The sequence below is a fragment of the Mercenaria mercenaria genome, chromosome 15 (genome assembly GCF_021730395.1).
Source record: "Mercenaria mercenaria strain notata chromosome 15, MADL_Memer_1, whole genome shotgun sequence".
Taxonomy (NCBI): domain Eukaryota; kingdom Metazoa; phylum Mollusca; class Bivalvia; order Venerida; family Veneridae; genus Mercenaria; species Mercenaria mercenaria.
The window spans coordinates 33,569,049-33,587,554 of NC_069375.1; the positions used below are offsets into that span (position 1 = coordinate 33,569,049).

The 18,506-nt window shown below is 33.9% G+C and overlaps 1 protein-coding gene across 1 annotated transcript; it reads left to right on the top strand.

Moving 5' to 3' along the window:
* Positions 1 to 13,909: 13,909 nt before the first annotated feature.
* Positions 13,910 to 17,046, top strand: LOC128548755 (G-protein coupled receptor GRL101-like). Its single transcript, XM_053524164.1, has 5 exons — positions 13,910 to 14,491; positions 15,103 to 15,230; positions 15,787 to 15,835; positions 16,108 to 16,346; positions 16,909 to 17,046. Exons 1-5 carry the CDS (start codon positions 14,116 to 14,118, stop codon positions 17,044 to 17,046), a joined length of 930 nt encoding a protein of 309 aa, XP_053380139.1. The 5' UTR covers positions 13,910 to 14,115.
* The last annotated feature ends 1,460 nt before the right edge of the window (positions 17,047 to 18,506 follow it).

The window sequence follows — 18,506 nt, forward strand, 5'->3', positions numbered from 1 at the left end:
GGCCCTTCTTGCCACAGGTGACGAGTTAAGGCTTGCAAAGTGTTTTTGTGCCCCCCATGAGTGGTGGGGGCACATAGATTTGGTCTTGTCCGTGCGTGCGTGCATGCGTCCGTGCGTCCGTCCGAAGGTCTTGACGCGCCTAGCACAAAAATGATTTGATATAAATTGATGAAAACTTGCATGAGTCTTTATCATGATATGAACTTGCGCACCTTCTACTTTTCGTCTGGCTCCGCCCTCGAGTTATGGTCCCTGCAATAGTCAAAAATGCACATTTTCACCTTGTGACACGCCTAGTTCAAAACGTATTTGATGTAGATTCATGAAACCTTACATGAGTCTTTATCATGATATGATCTTGCGCACCTTCTATTTTTTATCTGGGTCGTCCCCCTTTATCCAGAGTTATGGCCCCTGAAATAGTCAAAAATGCAAAGTTTCTCCTTGTGATGCGCCTAACTCAAAAAGTGTTACATATAAATTGATTAAACCTTGCATGAGTCTTTATCATGATATAAACTTGCGCACCTTCTATCTTTTGTCTGCCTCCGCCCCCTATTTTCAAAGTTATGGCCCCTGAAATAGTCAAAAGTGCACATTTTCACCTTGTGATGCACCTAGCTCAAAAAGTATATGCTATACATTGATGAAAACTTGCATGAGTTTGATATAAACTTGCACACCTCTTTTTTTGTTTGGCTCATTTCCCTATTTTTAAAGTTGTGGCCCCTGAAATAGTAAAAAAATGCACATTTTCACCTAATTATTTGCCTAGCTGACAAAATATTTGATGTAAATTCATGAAACCTTGCTAGAGTCTTTATCATGATGTGATCTTGCACACTTGGCATTCTTCTTGAGAATCTAAGCGCTTATTACAGAGTTATGGTCCTTGAAATATCCAAAATAGTGGAATTTTGTTTGTGATGCTCACAGCCCAAAAAGTATATGGCCTAGAATAATGAATCCTTTTCATAAAATGTTTGTTTAGGCTATACCCCATTAAGACTGCAACCATTTGAATTATTTCCCCTTATTTGTGACAAATGTACCAGGGGAGGGGCTCACCCTGTGTCCTACAGACACATTCTAGTTTTATAGAAATATGTGATCTTGTGTTTGGATTAACATACCTGTAACTTCTGTTTTAACTCTTTGATTAACTCCCTGAGGCCGATATCATAATATACCAGCTGTTGTGTGATAAAAGATACCGCCTGACGTCGAGGAATACGATCTGATTTTATCATAATCACACTCGCATGTAGTCAGTTGAAATCATGCAGGGAAACAATAAAAACGTAGGTGTAAATTAAAATAAACTAACAAAATCTTCGAATATTTTATATCCAATTTCATCTGTAACTTATATCCAAATATTCGAACATATTCAAACTTTTAACACACATATTACGTTTAATAAATATCTGAACATTTCTGATTTTCTTTCTTTTTCACAATTAAACACATTAAATTTCAATAAACAGAATTGCATTATTTACACATACTATTTATATCAGCATTACTTGTAATTTTCATTCGTTTTTTTTTTGTGAATTCCAAAAGTTTATTTTGATGTATAAGCTATTTATAAACATGTACATGAACTTTTAGTGACACGTGCTGAGGAAGTTTGTAAAGAACAGTGAAGTTGTGATATTTACATCTTTGAAGAGTTATACAAATGGATAAAATAAACACAACAAATCATATTTCATAAAATAAAAAAAAACGCATGTTTGTAAATTTGATAATTCTTCAGCTAACTGAATTTCATCGTGGGAATCATCATTCGTGAGAATGATAATGATTATTTTCTTCATTTTCAGAAATTCATTTTCACTGGCAGACGACATCATTGTACTCTTTTGAAAAGTCAAATACAGTATGAACGAAAAACAGCGTTCGTCTTTTTCATTTCAATTACATGACCGCATAATTACTAACATTTATTTTAACAAGGGGACTAATTATTAACTCAATTAATAATTATAGCATCTAAGAAATAATAGCCAGTATACAAATTAATTTTGCTTTTGTCAGGATTATCAAAAAAAAATATTACAAGTACATGATGCAATCGGTACCGTGACTATACTCGTCTCGTCAATCGCCGTCCTGGGGAGTCCTGATAATGTGCATATAGTCGGATATCGACGCTATAGAGGTAGAAATATAAGCCCTATAGTCGCATTTCGGTCCCAGGGAGTTAAACTATAAACCAAGCAGAAGACGCATAATCGAAATGGCATTGTATGAGGGACGCTATGATGTGTTTCTTTGTATGTGAGGAACTGACCTTTCTTGTACAAAACTTTTATTCTGGTATCTGATTTCTTTATCATAGACCTTGTCATAGTTTCAAAAGATAGACTTTGAACTAGAGTTGCACCAAGGTATTTGACAGTTTTGGATTCAATGCTATGATCTTTGCATTTTATGTTGAGCTGGGACTGGGACTTTAACCTATTTTAGACCAAAATAGGTTGGTGCACAGAAAGTTTGTAAGCAATTTTTTTTGGTTGGATTAAACGTCGCACCGACACATGATAGGTCATAGGCCAGTCGCTAACAGTATTCAAGTCCTCACTCAAGAGACATTCTATGTCTTTCTGATATTTGGCACTGACTCAGATTGCGTCGTCTGCATTCAGTAGTAGTTAATGTTTAATAACAGCAGACATATCATTTACGGGAGTTAAAAATGCAAAGAGCCTGATATTGACCCTTGTAGAACACCGCAAGAAATTTTTGCTTTCGTAGACAATATACATGATATGTCAACTAACTGATGTCTGTCAGAGAGATAAGACGTAACCCAACTGAATGTAGGATCATCAATGCCAAAAGCTTTTAATTTCATTAAGAGAATTGAATGGTTGACTGTATCAAAGGCCTTTTGTAGGTCAAGAAGGACCATAACAACAAGGTGGCCTTTATCCATCTCAAAACTAATATATTCTGACAGGTGGATGAGACAAGTCTCTGTTGAAAACCATGTCTAAATCCTGGTTGAAACTCAGAGGATTATTCTGAACAAGATATTCATCTAACTGGTCAAAAATAACCCTCTCCAAAAATTTTATACCATACTCAAAATCGAGACAGGACGGTAATTCCCAACATCCGTCTTGTCCTTTCTTTAAAATAGGGGAACTACCCGTGCACATTTCAAGTCATCTGGAATCACCCCTTGTATTATCGACATGTTAAATAATACCTGAGAGAGGCCCAGACATGGAATGGGTAATGCACAGTCTTTCACAAAACGTGAAGGGATCCCATCTAAGCCTGTTGCGTTGCTGGAACAAAGATTATTTAGGTATTAAAATACTTTTTGTTACTTTCATGCACTATAAAAAGTGAAAAAAACTGTCCTGTTTAACACCTTTGGAAGAATAAAAACTACAAACAAAACTGCTTCCAAACTTATTCACCACATTATGTAGTTTACTAACAGGCTTATCTGAAACTGTAATATAAAAATCATTGAATGTTTCAGCAATTTTCAACTTGTCAAAACATATTACTTCGTTTATGTTCAAACTACTTGAGCACTGATCTTTCTTACCTGGCATACTCAATTCTTTAATAAAATCTGGAAAGTAGATCCATCGGAAGCGCCGAGAACAAGGCAAACAGTGAAAATTGCAGACTCGGTTTGATTGAGTCTGTTCATGAGCAGTAATGGAAAATGCAACACTGCCCACGCCCCCTAGCACCGGCTTAAGCAGTATTCAATCTTCAAATCTAAATGAGTTGAAATCAATGATCCCAAAGGACCAGAAAATATAACAACACTTTTTCCACATGGATTTAGAATCTGAATGATAACTTTCTAATGATGACTTGAACAATAATTCCTTTAGCATTCAAAATAACAATATTAGCCTTATTTTTCATGGACCTAAAGTGTTTTAAGTTTGCTTCAGATTTATCTCGCTTAAAAGTATAAAATGCTTTATCTCTGTCTTTTATACATTAGAGGACTTCTGAATCTGCTAATTCTTCTTTTCTTTTCTTTATACGTATAGATATAACAGGTGCAGTGGTATCTAATGTAGACAGAAAAATAAATTTAAAAGTATGTCAAGCTGTATTTACATTCATTACTTCATAAGGACCTGTCTGCTCCCAAAAGTGACTGCAGAAAGCTTTTTATCATAATTCTTCAAGGAACTTACAGTGACAGTGTTATGTTTACCAGAGGAGTCACGTGACAATGTCCTGGTACAAAAAAAGTCATCATGTGATCACTAATGCAAGAGTAAGTTACACCACTCTGTTAAATTTAATGTGGATCAGATACTAGAATCAAATCAAAAGTTAATGAAATGAAGTTGATTTTCTGGTGAAGTTGTTTAGCACGTGTACAAAACTGAACATGTCACAGAGAGATTTCAATTCTAAGACTTATGAACATCTGCTGGCAGACCCAGTTATCTCGTATCATTTTTCACATCTTTGCTGCCTCACACCGGGAGTGTCAGACTGCCGAGGAGGCATTTCGAAGGAAAATATGTACGCATAGATATTTTGATTTTAAATGTAATATTCATTTTTTATTTAAGTAAGAATAAAAATATCTTTACAGGTCTAGTAATGAAAAACATATCAGCGTAGAAAAATGTACAAGTGCGGGGAATAACAGTTGGGCAATGTCCTTCGAAAACACTATTCCAAAAACGCCAGATTTTGCTTACAACCAAGTTGCTGGTTCTCGCAGTCTTAATTTACTAGGGTTTGATAAGCAAATATTTGCAGGGCCGGCCACATGTACACAAGGTAAATGCTTTGTTTTCGAAAGGGTCTGTCATTTGATTAAAAGAAAACATTTGATTAAACAGTTTGCCATCTGTCATAGAGGTAAATGAAGGATTTGATATCAGAGGATAGAGTAAATGTCGCGTTTTTATGTGCACACAATGGAAATTACGATGGCAGATTTCGCAATATATGAAAAAGATAGATATCGATTACAGGATGGACTCCTCGCCGTGCACACGGGAAATTATGATTACGTAATACTAAGTGCATTGCGATATAAGTTAGTAAATGTTGATTGCATGGTTTTGCATTAGAGGGTAAATTTCGATTAATATCCTTGCCAATAAGGTAAAGTTTGTAAGTACAAAAAGTGAATGAACATTACTATTGTAAATAGGTTAATATAGATAACAGAATCTGCCATTTGCTCACAAGAAAAATGCTGATTACAGTCACCATACAGTTACAACTTTGTAGGCTCGATTAAGGATGTACGATCGAATTTTTTCTAACGTTAAGAATATTTTCATACTCTATGAGCTTGAAGAGCATTAGTTTTCAAGACAAACAAGAGAAGAAAAACATAGGTCACCAAACTCGTTTTAATTTTATAGGGCATTTTCTACACCCACTGTTTAAGGATTTCTGAAATTTTGTAAAATTGAAAAAATGATTGTACTTTATAAAACATATAATATCCCATTTAATGTTATAGGGATCTCATGTCTTACAGGTTGATATGAATACAAGGTGATGTCAGTATTATATAAGCATAAATGTCACAAACAAATCTCTTCCATTTTTACATGTTGACATAATTACCTCACCCACTTTATTTTCAATGGAAAAATGTATTTAGATCTACAAAAACATTTCTGACGGTAAGATTTTAAAAATATTTTGCATCTTTAATGACGCACAAAAATGCTTTAAAATGGAAGAAAAAAAGTAGGGTCACCGTGCATTTAAGAGATTTATGAAGAAAAAACTGTCAACAACTGGTGAATTTTGATACTTTTTGTTCTTTTTTATTTAATTTATATTTTCCAGATAAAATAAAGAGATATTTTGAAAAAAAATTATTTCAATTATAGCTTATCATTATATGTATCAGTCAGGAAAATATCAAAACGAAACCTGATCTACTTTCATAGATATTTGAAATTACCTACCCCTACCCCGTTGTAAAACTTACGTCAATTTTAGACAAATGCCAGCCAAAAATAAGGGTGAAAATTTTTTTTTCGCAAAAAGCAGAATCTATTTGCTTAAATGGTACTTTATTAGCCATATTTTAATAATTTAGCATTAATTTTCGGCAAAACTATAGTTGGAAGGCAATATTTGAAGGAACATTTTTCAAAATGGCGGATATCCTGAAAAAAAAACGCTCGTACATCCTTGAAAAGAAATATGTTGAATCTCAGATTTTTAACTGTTATCCCAATACAGATTATCAAGCTAATGACAATGACTTTGTTTGTGATATTAATGGTAAACACATTCCCGCCTATCTGCGATGCATCTATGACATTGACGAGACTGGTTTTCCTGTCGGCTGCAAAGATGGAAGTCATTTAGACAATTGTGGTAAGTAAACCGCTTTTTTTAGTAGTGTGAAAGATGCGTCGTTCATATGTCATCCCCTCCGATGATTTAGCACAAGAATTTACCAAACTTTCAGGAATCAGTCATTAAAAAATGATATGGAATTTGACCAGACACATTTAATACCATGACATATTTCGTCAACTTTGTCCAATTAAATTTTGTTGTCAGCCTGTCTAAGATTAAAAAGAAGCTGTCAGTGAAATACGGAGAGCAAGACAACAAACCAGTACCCTCTAGACAGGAGAAACTTGTAGTCGGCTAATATTCGGTTAATACTCAATTATTTTGAAAATAGCATTATAATCTACAAGCAAATAAGCATACCTTTAACTTATTTGAAACATATAACCAAACCGACATAAAATGAATGAACAAAATTTGCTTTAAACTGTTCTTGACGGGTAGAATTAAACAATACTTATTGTCCATATACTTATTGTTCATTTCGATTAAGTAATTTAATTTTTGTACATATTGCTCAAACAAATTAGATGAACAAAGCAATATGTTTTCATTCATTTTTTGTTTTATTCCATTTAAAGACAAATTTGAATGTCCTCGAAATACAGTAAAATGTCCCGACAGTAACTGTATTCCACAACGATATCTTTGTGACGGGGTGTTACAGTGTCAAGGAGGGGAAGATGAGGAAAGCTGTGGTAAGTTGTTCTCTGCAAAATTTTACCTTGTTTGTGTTTGCATTTTTGCGTAAACATCAATGTCAAACTGCCGTATGATTTCATTTTAGAGAGCCTGAGATTTGGAAAATCTTATTTCACTCTTCATGTCCCAAAGGACCATTTCCAAGAATGACGCGTTCGAAAACTGATTCAATTAAAATAATTTGCATACACTATAGCATACAAATTTTCAAAGGAAGCATTATAGAATACAAATTATAAAACGTTAAAAACATGAAGCAACTGGTTTACTTGACAATTCTAATACGTTAAGAATATAAGTTTAGGCATTCGCCTACTAATAGAGTAATCACGAACAAAATAGTTGTCAGCCGATATAACCTTGTTCTTATATAGTTAATCATTTATTAAAATTGTTGCCAGTACATAAAGGATCAGAACGAAACACAGACACGTGAAATAGGTTTCTTCCTTGAAAACGCAAGCCCAATTCCATTTCATAATTTTATTTGATTCGAGCCCTGCTGGTGTCGTCAAGTGAAGATAAACTATATCTTTGGCTTGCAGATAGTTGGTGGTTCTACCTGAATATCAGCAAACGTTTGAAAACAGTAACTTCGTCCGCTATAAATAATTGCAAATTGCCATACGAACTAGAACAAATGTTTGTTAATAGTATGTACACAGAAATTATTGTTGTTAAACTGATTCGAATTCACATGTTAAATATCAGATCATATCCTTGTAAATAAATTATTTCAAGTAAACTCAAATATTTTATAAAATTTATAAAGTTTATATAAATTCTTTCAAATATCAAATGTCAAATATCGTCGTTATAAATATAAAAATTCAGGCTGTAGCCCGTCGAAAAATGAGATACTCATCATTCATGACGAAGAAAGTTCAAACGGTCCGCCGATAGCTCAGTTTGCTAGACAGTTCAGCACACATGAAAACATCGTACGGATACTGGGTTACAAAGCATCGAGACCTTTACAAGCGTTCGGTATCAACAAAATTGTCCTTGAAATATGCGACAAAGAAATTAGCCATGTACCAGATATTGAAACATCGTTTGAATGCCGTTACAAAATCATGGCAAGGGAACTGTTAGAATCTATACATTTTACAAATGATGAGATCAAAGGGGTTATTTTTATTCAAAGTAGTGAAATATCAAAAGAGGTCATCAATGAAATGTTAGAAAAAGTACCTTTCTTGGAACCTGACCTTAGAATTTACAAAGTAACTGAGAATTTCAATACGTCATACGCTTCCAAAGTCCACATGCCTATATCAAAAGTTTTTGACGTACGAGTAAAAAGATGGCGAGTTCTGACGGGAGTAGGTGCAGAGTATTTTAGCGAAATATGCAAAGGTACGTTGTTTCACCACAGTGATGTTATGGACATTTTACAGCCTATTTAAACTTTGATATTAAGGTTAATATGAATATTTTCAATATACAAACGTAAATGCTTTATTCTTTGGGTCGTAGCTTAAAAAATTGAACTTTATTTGATTTGCACATCCTTGCGCCATGGAATATGAAAATTGGAGAAGTGTAATTCTTTGCACTTGTCTATTGGTCTGTCTGTAGAAATGATACGTAAGATTTGTTTGCTGAACTAATATTTTGATACAAGTACGATTCAATTGATAGTATGAATCTTAATAGTTTTCAGCATCATCATTTTTATCATTGCCATCAACAAAAGTGAGTCAGTGAAATATTCTCATTCGTTTTTTCTTGAATATGGACAAAATATTTAACAGCAAAAATAATAACATGTATATCTTAGTCAAAATAAATGATGGATGGGACAGCAAACGTGCATTGCCAAAACAGAAGACACGAGCGTTGGCAAGGATTGTCTCATTAAACAACCCACAAAATCACGGAGAAAACTAGCATTTCACGGGGGAAATAGTTAGTTTACATGATTTACAAGTTAAGGTGTTCACAAACCAGATTGTCCCTCTGGAAACCTGAATAATGCCATTTATATACGATTGCTTTCTATAACAAAGTATCATTAGCTATTGGACTCACACGTGCGTCGGCGTCGGCGTCCCGATTTGGTTAAGTTTTAGTATGTAAGCTGGTATGTCAGTAACCACTAATGGGAATGGATTGAAACTTCACATACTTGTTCACTGTGATGAACTAACTTACATTGCACAGTTTCCATAACTCTATTTTGCATTCTTTACAGAATTATGCCCCTTTTTCGAAATGTTTGGTTAAGTTTTTGTATGTAAGCTGGTATCTCAGTACCCACTTATGGGAATAGATTGAAACTTCACACACTTGTTCACTGTCATGATCTGACATGCACTGTGCAGGTCCCACGACTCTACTTTGCTTTTTTTCAAAATTATGCCCCTTTTTCGACTTAGCAGTTTTTGCAGTTTTTGGTTAAGTTTTTGTATGTAAGCTGGTATCTCAGTATCCACTAATGGGAATGGATTGAAACTTCATACACTTGTTCACTGTCATGATCTGACATGCACTGTATAGTTCCCATGACTTTACTTTGCATTGTTTTCAAAATTATTCCCCTTTTTCGTCTTAGTAGTTTTTTGGTTACGTTTTGCTTGTAAGCTGGTATCTCAGTATACAGTAATAGGAAAGGATTTAAACTTCACACACTTGTTCACTGTCATGATCTGACATGCACTATGCAGGTCCTATGACACTACTTTGCACTTTTTTCAAAATGATTCCCCTTTTACAACTTAGCAGTTTTTGGTTATATTCTTATATTTAAGCCGGTATCTCAGTACCCACTTATGGGAATAAATTGAAGCTTCACACACTTGTCCACTGTCATAAGCTGATAAGGACTGTGCAGGTTCCATAAAAACAAAGACAAATATCAAACAGGGAATGCCACGTACCAAAATCGCAGCCTCCCCAAAACGAAACCTACAGCACGCAGACGTGCACACCACAAACACATACACATGCACACACACAAAGCCATCACACGAAAACTAAACGAACAAACAAAGGAACACACATACATACACGCGCACACACACAAAGCCTACACAAGAGGACAATACGAACAAACAAAGGAACACAGTGGGGCACCGCCTTGGAACGGTCAGTGGCAAAAACACCACTGGGGAGCTTAAACCGGTTTATGGTGCGCACCCAACCTCACTCTTACCCCCCAACATGTTCCAAAGACACGGGACAGTGTAAATAAAAGTAATCCCCTCCAGGTGAATCTCTAACATACGTAATGGAAACAAAAAGGCATGGCAAGTAAAACACAAAAATGCTCGTGTATAAAAATATAAAAAGCAAACCTTTAGAACCAAAAACGCATGTACTCAATGCCTTTTCAGAAGACAGAGCAACAAGAGAAACACCCTTAAAGACCCGACGAAACAGGCCAAAAGACAGATATCAAAACAGTTCAGTCCTGGTAGGATTTAAAAACTGCTTATCGTAGAGTCCTCCCCCTCTTCCGTCAGACACAATCAAAGTAGCCTGTTTCCTATTTTTACAAAATTATGCCCTTTTTTCGACTTTTATATTCAATCAATTGGCAAGGCTGCTGAATAGTCGAGCGATGCTGTCCTACAACAGCTCTTGTTTTAGATATTAGTTTGATTATTGGTTTTATTATTCAGACATGATTCATAAAGTCTTTATTATTATTATAAGTATTATCTTATGTAAAAAGAAACGCGTGTTTGTCATATGTTTTATTACTTGCTTTGGTAACTGTCGTTGAAATCAAAGTGATTGTAGAGGTAGATCAAGTGGAGTTCATCTTTAAATTTCCATCCCGAAACAGACATTTTAGCTACCATTTTATTTCATGGATGTATGTTTATCAATTTTGGCGACATGTCCTCCTTAGCGGATTCTGACAATATCTTTACTACTGATATGTCATTATTTGTATTTATAAAACATATTTAAGAAAAAATTGATAAACTGTTACAACTTCCGTGCAGTCAGACAAAGATCTGCACTCTTCGCCATTCATTCTGTATTTGTTTTGTAAGCACTACTTTTAACAGTTACTGGTTCTGTCAAAATTGAAAGATGGAAAAGTTCATTATGAAAATTAGAAATTTAACAAGGTAAGGGTTAACAACCCATTGTCACACTTCATTTCAGTATCCACGAAAGTACATTGTCCAGACGGATACAAGTGCGCTTCGAGTAAAACGTGTATACCAACAGAGCAAATATGTGATGGATTCAAAAACTGTTTACATGGAGACGATGAAGTTCTCTGTGACTTTCAATGTCCATACAAATGTAAATGCGTCGGATTTATTTCAAATTGCAGTGCTACAGACTTCAATATAACGAAGTTGCATACAATCTCAAAGAATACACGTTCTCTTGATTTCAGTTTAAACAAGAAACTCAGTCCACTCTTAGAGGAATCAATGCTTAATATTCGGGCATTATCAGTCTTGAGTCTTTCAGGTTGTGACATAGAACGGTTATCCCGCTATGCATTTGAGAGAATCAAGAACTTGCTGTCTCTGGATTTAAGTTTTAACAATCTAACCACAATCTCAAGTTATGTCTTTAACAGCCTGAAACATCTTACAATCCTTAATCTTCGAGGTAATTTTCAGCTATCAGTAATTGAGATACATGCTTTTGCCGGTCTGAGCCTTATTCAAAACTTGGACTTGGCAAACGCTAAACTGGTAAAAGTTAGGACAGACACATTTTCTGGACTGAAACTTAGAAAACTGGATTTGTCAAATAACAAACTTGAGGAATTAGAAGACTTTTCCTTTCGCGACTCATCAATCGAAGACATCAATTTCAAAGGAAATGATATCAAATACTTCAACAAAGAAATTTTTACTGGATTAATCGGTTTGAAGAAACTGAAAACGCCTGCTTTCAAATTCTGCTGCATTCGACCTAATTATGTTCAGGAAGTAGATTGCTACCCACAAAAAGATGAATTTTCATCTTGCGACGATCTTATGCGACATTCTGTTTTGCAGTTTTTGATATGGTTAATTGGAATAACAGCGTTTCTTGGAAACTTCTTCACAGTCATTTATAGAGTGAAATACGACAGGAAAAGGTTGAAACTAGGTTTTGGCATATTTGTCACAAATTTGGCAGTGGCGGATTTTCTGATGGCTATTTATCTCATTATCATAGCCGTAGCTGATTCTGCATTTAGGAAAAGGTATTTTACAAATTGAATTGTTTTTGATTACTAGTTTCGTTGATTAAATTCTTCTTTAACTGTTTAAGCTTTTCCCTCAGTTTATATCTATTTTCCAGCAATAATACTCTATCTATCAGTCGATTTTACGATATTGAAAGATATCACTGAATACTGAATATGAATTTGTACACAAGTAGAAGTTGTCTTTGCCTTTGTTCTTTAGTTTAATTCTCTTGTTGTTCTTGTTGCTTGTGTTGTTGTTATTTTTGTTATTCAATTGAAGGTCAAAATAAAATAAGTTTACATGACAATAAAATAAGTTCATATGACAATGAAAAAAGTTTACATGACATCTTGTTACGAACTCTTTATTTGTTATCTCCACCAAATAAAGAATCTATTACTATCTTGTCATCTTCATCATTAATATTATAATTATTAATAATACTATTACTATTATTATTATTATTATTAAGCTTATGTCTGTTACTTCCAGTGCTAGATTATCTTCCTTTTCCCTTATATATGTTCCTAAATATACAAATGTACAAAAGAAGAAAACAAATTACAAAAAAAAGACTTTCTGCACTAGTTTCATATTGAAGTGTATTTTTAAATGAAGCGCGAGAAATATATGTTCCCTGTTGCCTTGCTATATAGAAATACCGTCATAGCGTTGACTTTTTATAATTGACTTACCGTTAGGGATTTTTCTCTGGTTATAAGCACTAAGAAACGAAGTGCGCGCGCAAATATCAATGTATTTGTTTTTATCCTGTTACATGGAAAACTATCTTAACTCTTGTAGTTTAACTTATTACATCATAAACGTTTTGAAATGAGTAAGTAAACAGGAAATGAAATACAGAAATATGTCCTTAAAATATCACGGTATCGCATCTGAAACTCTGAAGTAACGTCTAATACCTATTTTTGCCGTTACCATAATATTATGCTGTATTATTTTTCAACTGATATACTATAGCATAAACGTTTGCTTGAATATCAAAAAAAGGAATTCTCGCAAGTACTGGTAGGCTACGTTTAGTGTCAAAAAGCGTCAGGGTGGCAAAATTCAGAACAAAGTTGACATCATTAAGAACATAGAATTTCTACCAAAGTATATACATACTTACTTATAAAACAAACTCGTTGGCATTGGCGGTTAAACGGGTTGTATACCAAACATGTGTATGTCTAAGTCAGAAACAAAGAAGTTATTTGTAAAATGTTTCTGAACTGCTTTATTAATGTACTGCATGCGTGTAAATAAAGAAATGTCACTAATATTTCTTTTTAATTGATTCTATTCTGAATAAATTTGCAAAACCTTTTTAACTAAATTCTAAAGGAAGCTACCCTTAAATATCACCTAATTTTCAGAGTTTATGTTTGATTTCTTTTGAGGATTTTTTCCCTGTGTTGCATAAGTAACTAAAATTATAATCATCAATTAAACTTTATGTTGGAAATAGTTTAAGGTTCTGACATTATTTCCAGTTCTATAACTGGCCTATTACATAAAGTAAGTACTTAAGTGTATTTCGATATCATCTTATTTAAAACACAACAGCCAACTTGCACTCACTCGCCATTTTATGCGAAAACTACAAACAATCCTATCTGATATCGAAGAATAGCCGTTATGTTCCAGTGCATGCGTTTTAATTTTATTTGTTCAATTTGTGCTGTTATTATTATGTACATTTTGTTTAGTTTTCAGCTTATTCCTATAAATTCATCAATACATATTTTGTTTATTTTTAAGATATATCTTCGTGGACGACTACTGGAGACAGAGTTTTTGGTGTAACCTTGCTGGGATACTGTCTACTATTTCTTCAGAAGCCAGCATTCTTTTTCTGTGTCTTATAACCTTAGACAGGCTACTAGTCATCAAGTTTCCCTTTGGTGGTGCTAAAATGTCCCCAGACAAGGCCGTCACTTGTGTTATTTCCACGTGGTTGTTTTCTACTAGTGTCGCCATATTTCCTGTTGCATACGAAGGGTATTTCAAAAACGAATTCTACTCAAAATCAGGAGTTTGTATCGCTCTGCCGTTAACAAGAGATCGCCCGTCTGGGTGGGCTTATTCTCTCACAATCTTTGTTTGCCTGAATTTCGTCACATTTCTATTGGTTGCAGTTGGGCAATTGTCTATTTTTATTGAGATACGCAAATCTGCCGGAATTGCCACTTCTGTAGAATCTGCAAGAAAGAGGGATTTGAAAGTTGCAAGAAACCTATTGCTAGTGGTAGCAACCGACTTTTTGTGCTGGTTCCCAATTGGAGTTCTTGGTAATTGGTTCCATATGAATATAAATCTGATATTTTAATTCCTGATTTGATAAAAAATGCGAAGATTGAAAAAAAAATTGTTTCAACTTGTTTGCTGTATTTTTCGGATGTTTAATCTTAAAACAAATGTTAATGAATGCTGTAAATATGAGCTGAAACTAAACATGCACTAGTATGACATCAGTAGTAATTCCAAAATAATTCAGGCAAAAACGTCGGTTACATGGAAAGATTTATGGTATCAAACACAATCAAATATTGAGAAAATGGAAAAAAACACAAAGTTATATCATTGAAATAGTAATTACAACTAATTAATTCTAGCCACCGGAGATTGTTTACGTCGGCTCTGGTCATTATATGTATATAATTACCTAGTAGGGGCAATGTTATATAAGAGCAAACTGATATCAAGTGTTTACTTAAATTGATACTTTATTTAATTATTCAATTTGTGTGTAACTTTTCAATATTACTTCGTCAAATAATATGCAAACATCTTCAAAAATAAACTAACATTCATGGTTAAAAAGACAGATTTGCTACATTTATATGTTTTGAAATTAATTTCCATATTCTTATTTCAAACAAAATTTTACGATTCTTTACAGGAATGCTTGCACTGACCGGTTACGTGATTTCCGGCGAGGTTTACGCATGGGCAGCGGTCTTTATACTACCTGTCAACTCGGCCCTTAATCCAATTCTGTACACTTTGAGTGCAATTATAGGAAAGAAAGTAATAAATCTTTTTAAAATAGAAATTTATGTACAATATACCATAATCGTGTGTAGCCGTTTTACAAAAGTACAGTAACTCAAACTTTTATTGACGTTTTATCCTAAAATCGCATGCACGTGAAAATTTAAGTTTTTGTAATAATTTTATTGCAATTTAAATGCCCTCAATTTACATATCCGTAATAAAGTTCTTTGTAATAATACCATAGATGCTTTGTCTAAAAGTCACACGTACGTAATAATGTTTTGTAATTTTATATCATTTTCTCTATCACTAAAATATAACTTGATAAGTGTGAAAATGATTCAGATGTCGTCAAAATGTTTGGGTTAAATGTATATGACATAATATTTTACACAAATGCTGAATGATAAACAAAAGATAACGTGTCTTTAACTGAAAGAATAGGAGAAATACAAGGCAAACTCCATGCGTCTTTAATTGAGTAACACTTGATGAATTTTCCTTTCCTCAGACTTTTACATTGAATTATGCACATTATTGAACAAAATTGCTCTGACATTAACCTTTATTATATGTTTCTGATTCTCAGAGTTTCAATCCTAGTACAGACGAGCAGTCACTTACGAAGATAAGTAAAGGTTTGTTCTATTCCTAGTTGTTACTCAAACCGATTTTGCCAATACATCTTGGAGTTGATATGAATGCACTAATTTAAAGTTCTAAAAAGTACCGTAATCTAAAAATACAGATAGTGTCTTTAGTTCTACGGCATACGCTATGTAATGAAGATTTCTTCGAGCATTAAAGGTTATGTGTAGTTCTAGAGACGATTTTACCCTTTCTTACATATGTTTTGCTTAATTTCTTATCTTAATCATTCTTTAAAAGATACACGAATTCTTATTTGTAGAAACTGGCGAAAATGCGATTAGATGTTTCACCGCAAGCCGCCGACTAACGGCAAAGAAAACGCTCCCGAAGTTTCAAGGTATAAATGAACTTGAAGAAGAAGATATGCATATGACTGTAGATGCTATTCTAGCAGTTGCTGCAAAACTTGCCCAAACTCTGGACGCGACTCATTCTAATTCTTTGGGAATTAAGTGTCTAGACGTGACAACAGTCATCGTTGGCATTGCCAAAAAGAAGGTATCAATTATTTATCAGATATTTAATTCAGCTAACGTTTTCAATCCCAAGTCAATCCACTTATAAAGTGATGAATTAAAAATCTGAGTAAGAAACTAGGAAAGCGTTGTTTTTAAGTAATGCTGTTTTCAAAATGCAATCTGTATTATACTACTAGATATAAAACTCTATTATACCCGCACAAGGAATAACCTTAATTTCTCGGGGTCTGAAATGATAATCATGCTACGGCACAAAAATGTTGACGTTAATTAATTCTGTTAGAAGATGGCATGGGAGCGTAGGACACAACCTAGAAGAGCTATCTGTGTCTGATTATGAAAAGAAATAAAACGTGTAACACCCTGACGTCCATTTGAAATGTGTAAAGATGAACTCTGTAATACAGAGACAACGAATGGACACCATAATCCTGAAGGACTAGGAATAATAACAACAATGGGGAAAATTACAGGTCTCCTACCACTTTAGCGTAAATTTACAAATTAAGAACACTTTGTTTATATTTTCAAACAGCATTGTTTATTGGCTTTATTTGTATATATGTTTTGTTTTCTTTCAGCTTACAGGAGCGGTGAAAATTAAAGGTGAGCCGTTTATTTCTTACAAACCGGAAGATAAAACAAATAATATCAACCAGCTAGGAGTACTGTTGAGGAGCCTTCTTGCTATGAGAGAAAGAAAACTTTTATTAAAATAGGTTGATTTCAACGTGAACATGTCAAACCAAAGGATCAATATTGACTACAAACATGTTTTTGCTAAATATAATTGAAATTGAATTGAAACAAGCAACAGAATATCTTTCATCTGTTAAGCTTACTTTTGTAAGACATAAGACGTCTATTCTTTTAAGCTGTTGTCTATCTATGGTAATCAAGACACAATTAAGCGTCAGCTCGTGGAAGCACATACATATTTATTGTCACCTTTTTATCGACAATTTTAAATACTGATCCATACAAAAGATTGAAAAGGCTGGGTTTAAAATGTATACGGACTATATGAAACGATAATTAAATTATTGTTTTGTTATTTAAAAGTTAATGTTTTGTAGTGTTAATTTTATATTTATCAATGAGTTGCTTTTAAATGCGTATTTTATTTATAGGTATTGTCTTTTTGTAATAAGTGTATTCCTAATATAGTTTTGTTAAAGGCATTGTTCATGAAAGATGAAATGTCGTTTATATATATTTTTTTTATTTATTTGTTTCATCAGTGTTACTTTTATTCTGTTAAGCTTAGTTATGAATATTAATCTATTGTCTAGAACGTGTAAAGCAGTAATTCTGCATGTTATTTCTAACTAGTAAACAATATAGTCAATGCCATATATTTTGCATAGGTTGGCTTAAATCAATACAAACAGCTGTAGTTACACAAAACGGTATGCAGCAGTGCAATATAAAAAACGTTTTGCTTAAACAACTTAAAACATATTATGTGATTAATTCTTAAAGTAATTAAAACACTATTTGAGCCGCACCATGAGAAAACCAACATAGTGCGTTTGCGACCAGCATGGATCCAGACTAGCCTGCGCATCCACGCAGTCTGGTCAGGATCCATGTTGTTCGCTTTCAAAGCCAATTGCAATTAGGAAACCCGTTAGCGAACAGCATGGAGCCTGACCAGACTGTGCGGATGCGCAGGCTGGTCTGGATCCATGCTGGTCGCAAACGCACTATGTTGGTTTTCTCATGGTGCTTCTCATTTGTTGTCGCTGATTTATCAAACGACAACTTGAATGCATCAGTTACGTTTGGCATTAGTTTTTGTTTCTGTTTTAAATGTCTTATCTTTATTTTCTTGTCCTACTATATTCCTTAAAAGGGTTATTATTGATGGCAAAGTCGTTAATACGCGATATCTATGCTTATCTTTATGCGCTAATTCTGTATGTATTAGCCGGGCTGTCGCTTCATTCGGGTAATTTCAAGGCCGCATTTATAATCGACCACACTTCTTATCACAGGCTTAACTTGAACTTGAACGTACTCCCTGATTCAAAAGATGTCAAAACTGATGCATGAAAAATATACTGGCAGCGTAAGGCCAGTGAAGGTAGTTAATTTAAGGTTATTATTCAACTATAATCTTTAAGATTTTGCAAAAGTTGTGCAAGAACACTGCAATTCTAAATACAGTTTGCATTAA

What these genes read in the sequence shown, in the direction of transcription:
- LOC128548755 (XM_053524164.1), top strand. Translation starts at nt 14,116, where the DNA reads ATGTCCCCAGACAAGGCCGTCACTTGTGTTATTTCCACGTGGTTGTTT. An exon ending in ACTTACGAAGATAAGTAAAG is followed by an intron (nt 15,836 to 16,107) that starts GTTTGTTCTATT and finishes TCTTATTTGTAG; the next exon opens with AAACTGGCGAAAATGCGATT. An exon ending in TTGGCATTGCCAAAAAGAAG is followed by an intron (nt 16,347 to 16,908) that starts GTATCAATTATT and finishes GTTTTCTTTCAG; the next exon opens with CTTACAGGAGCGGTGAAAAT.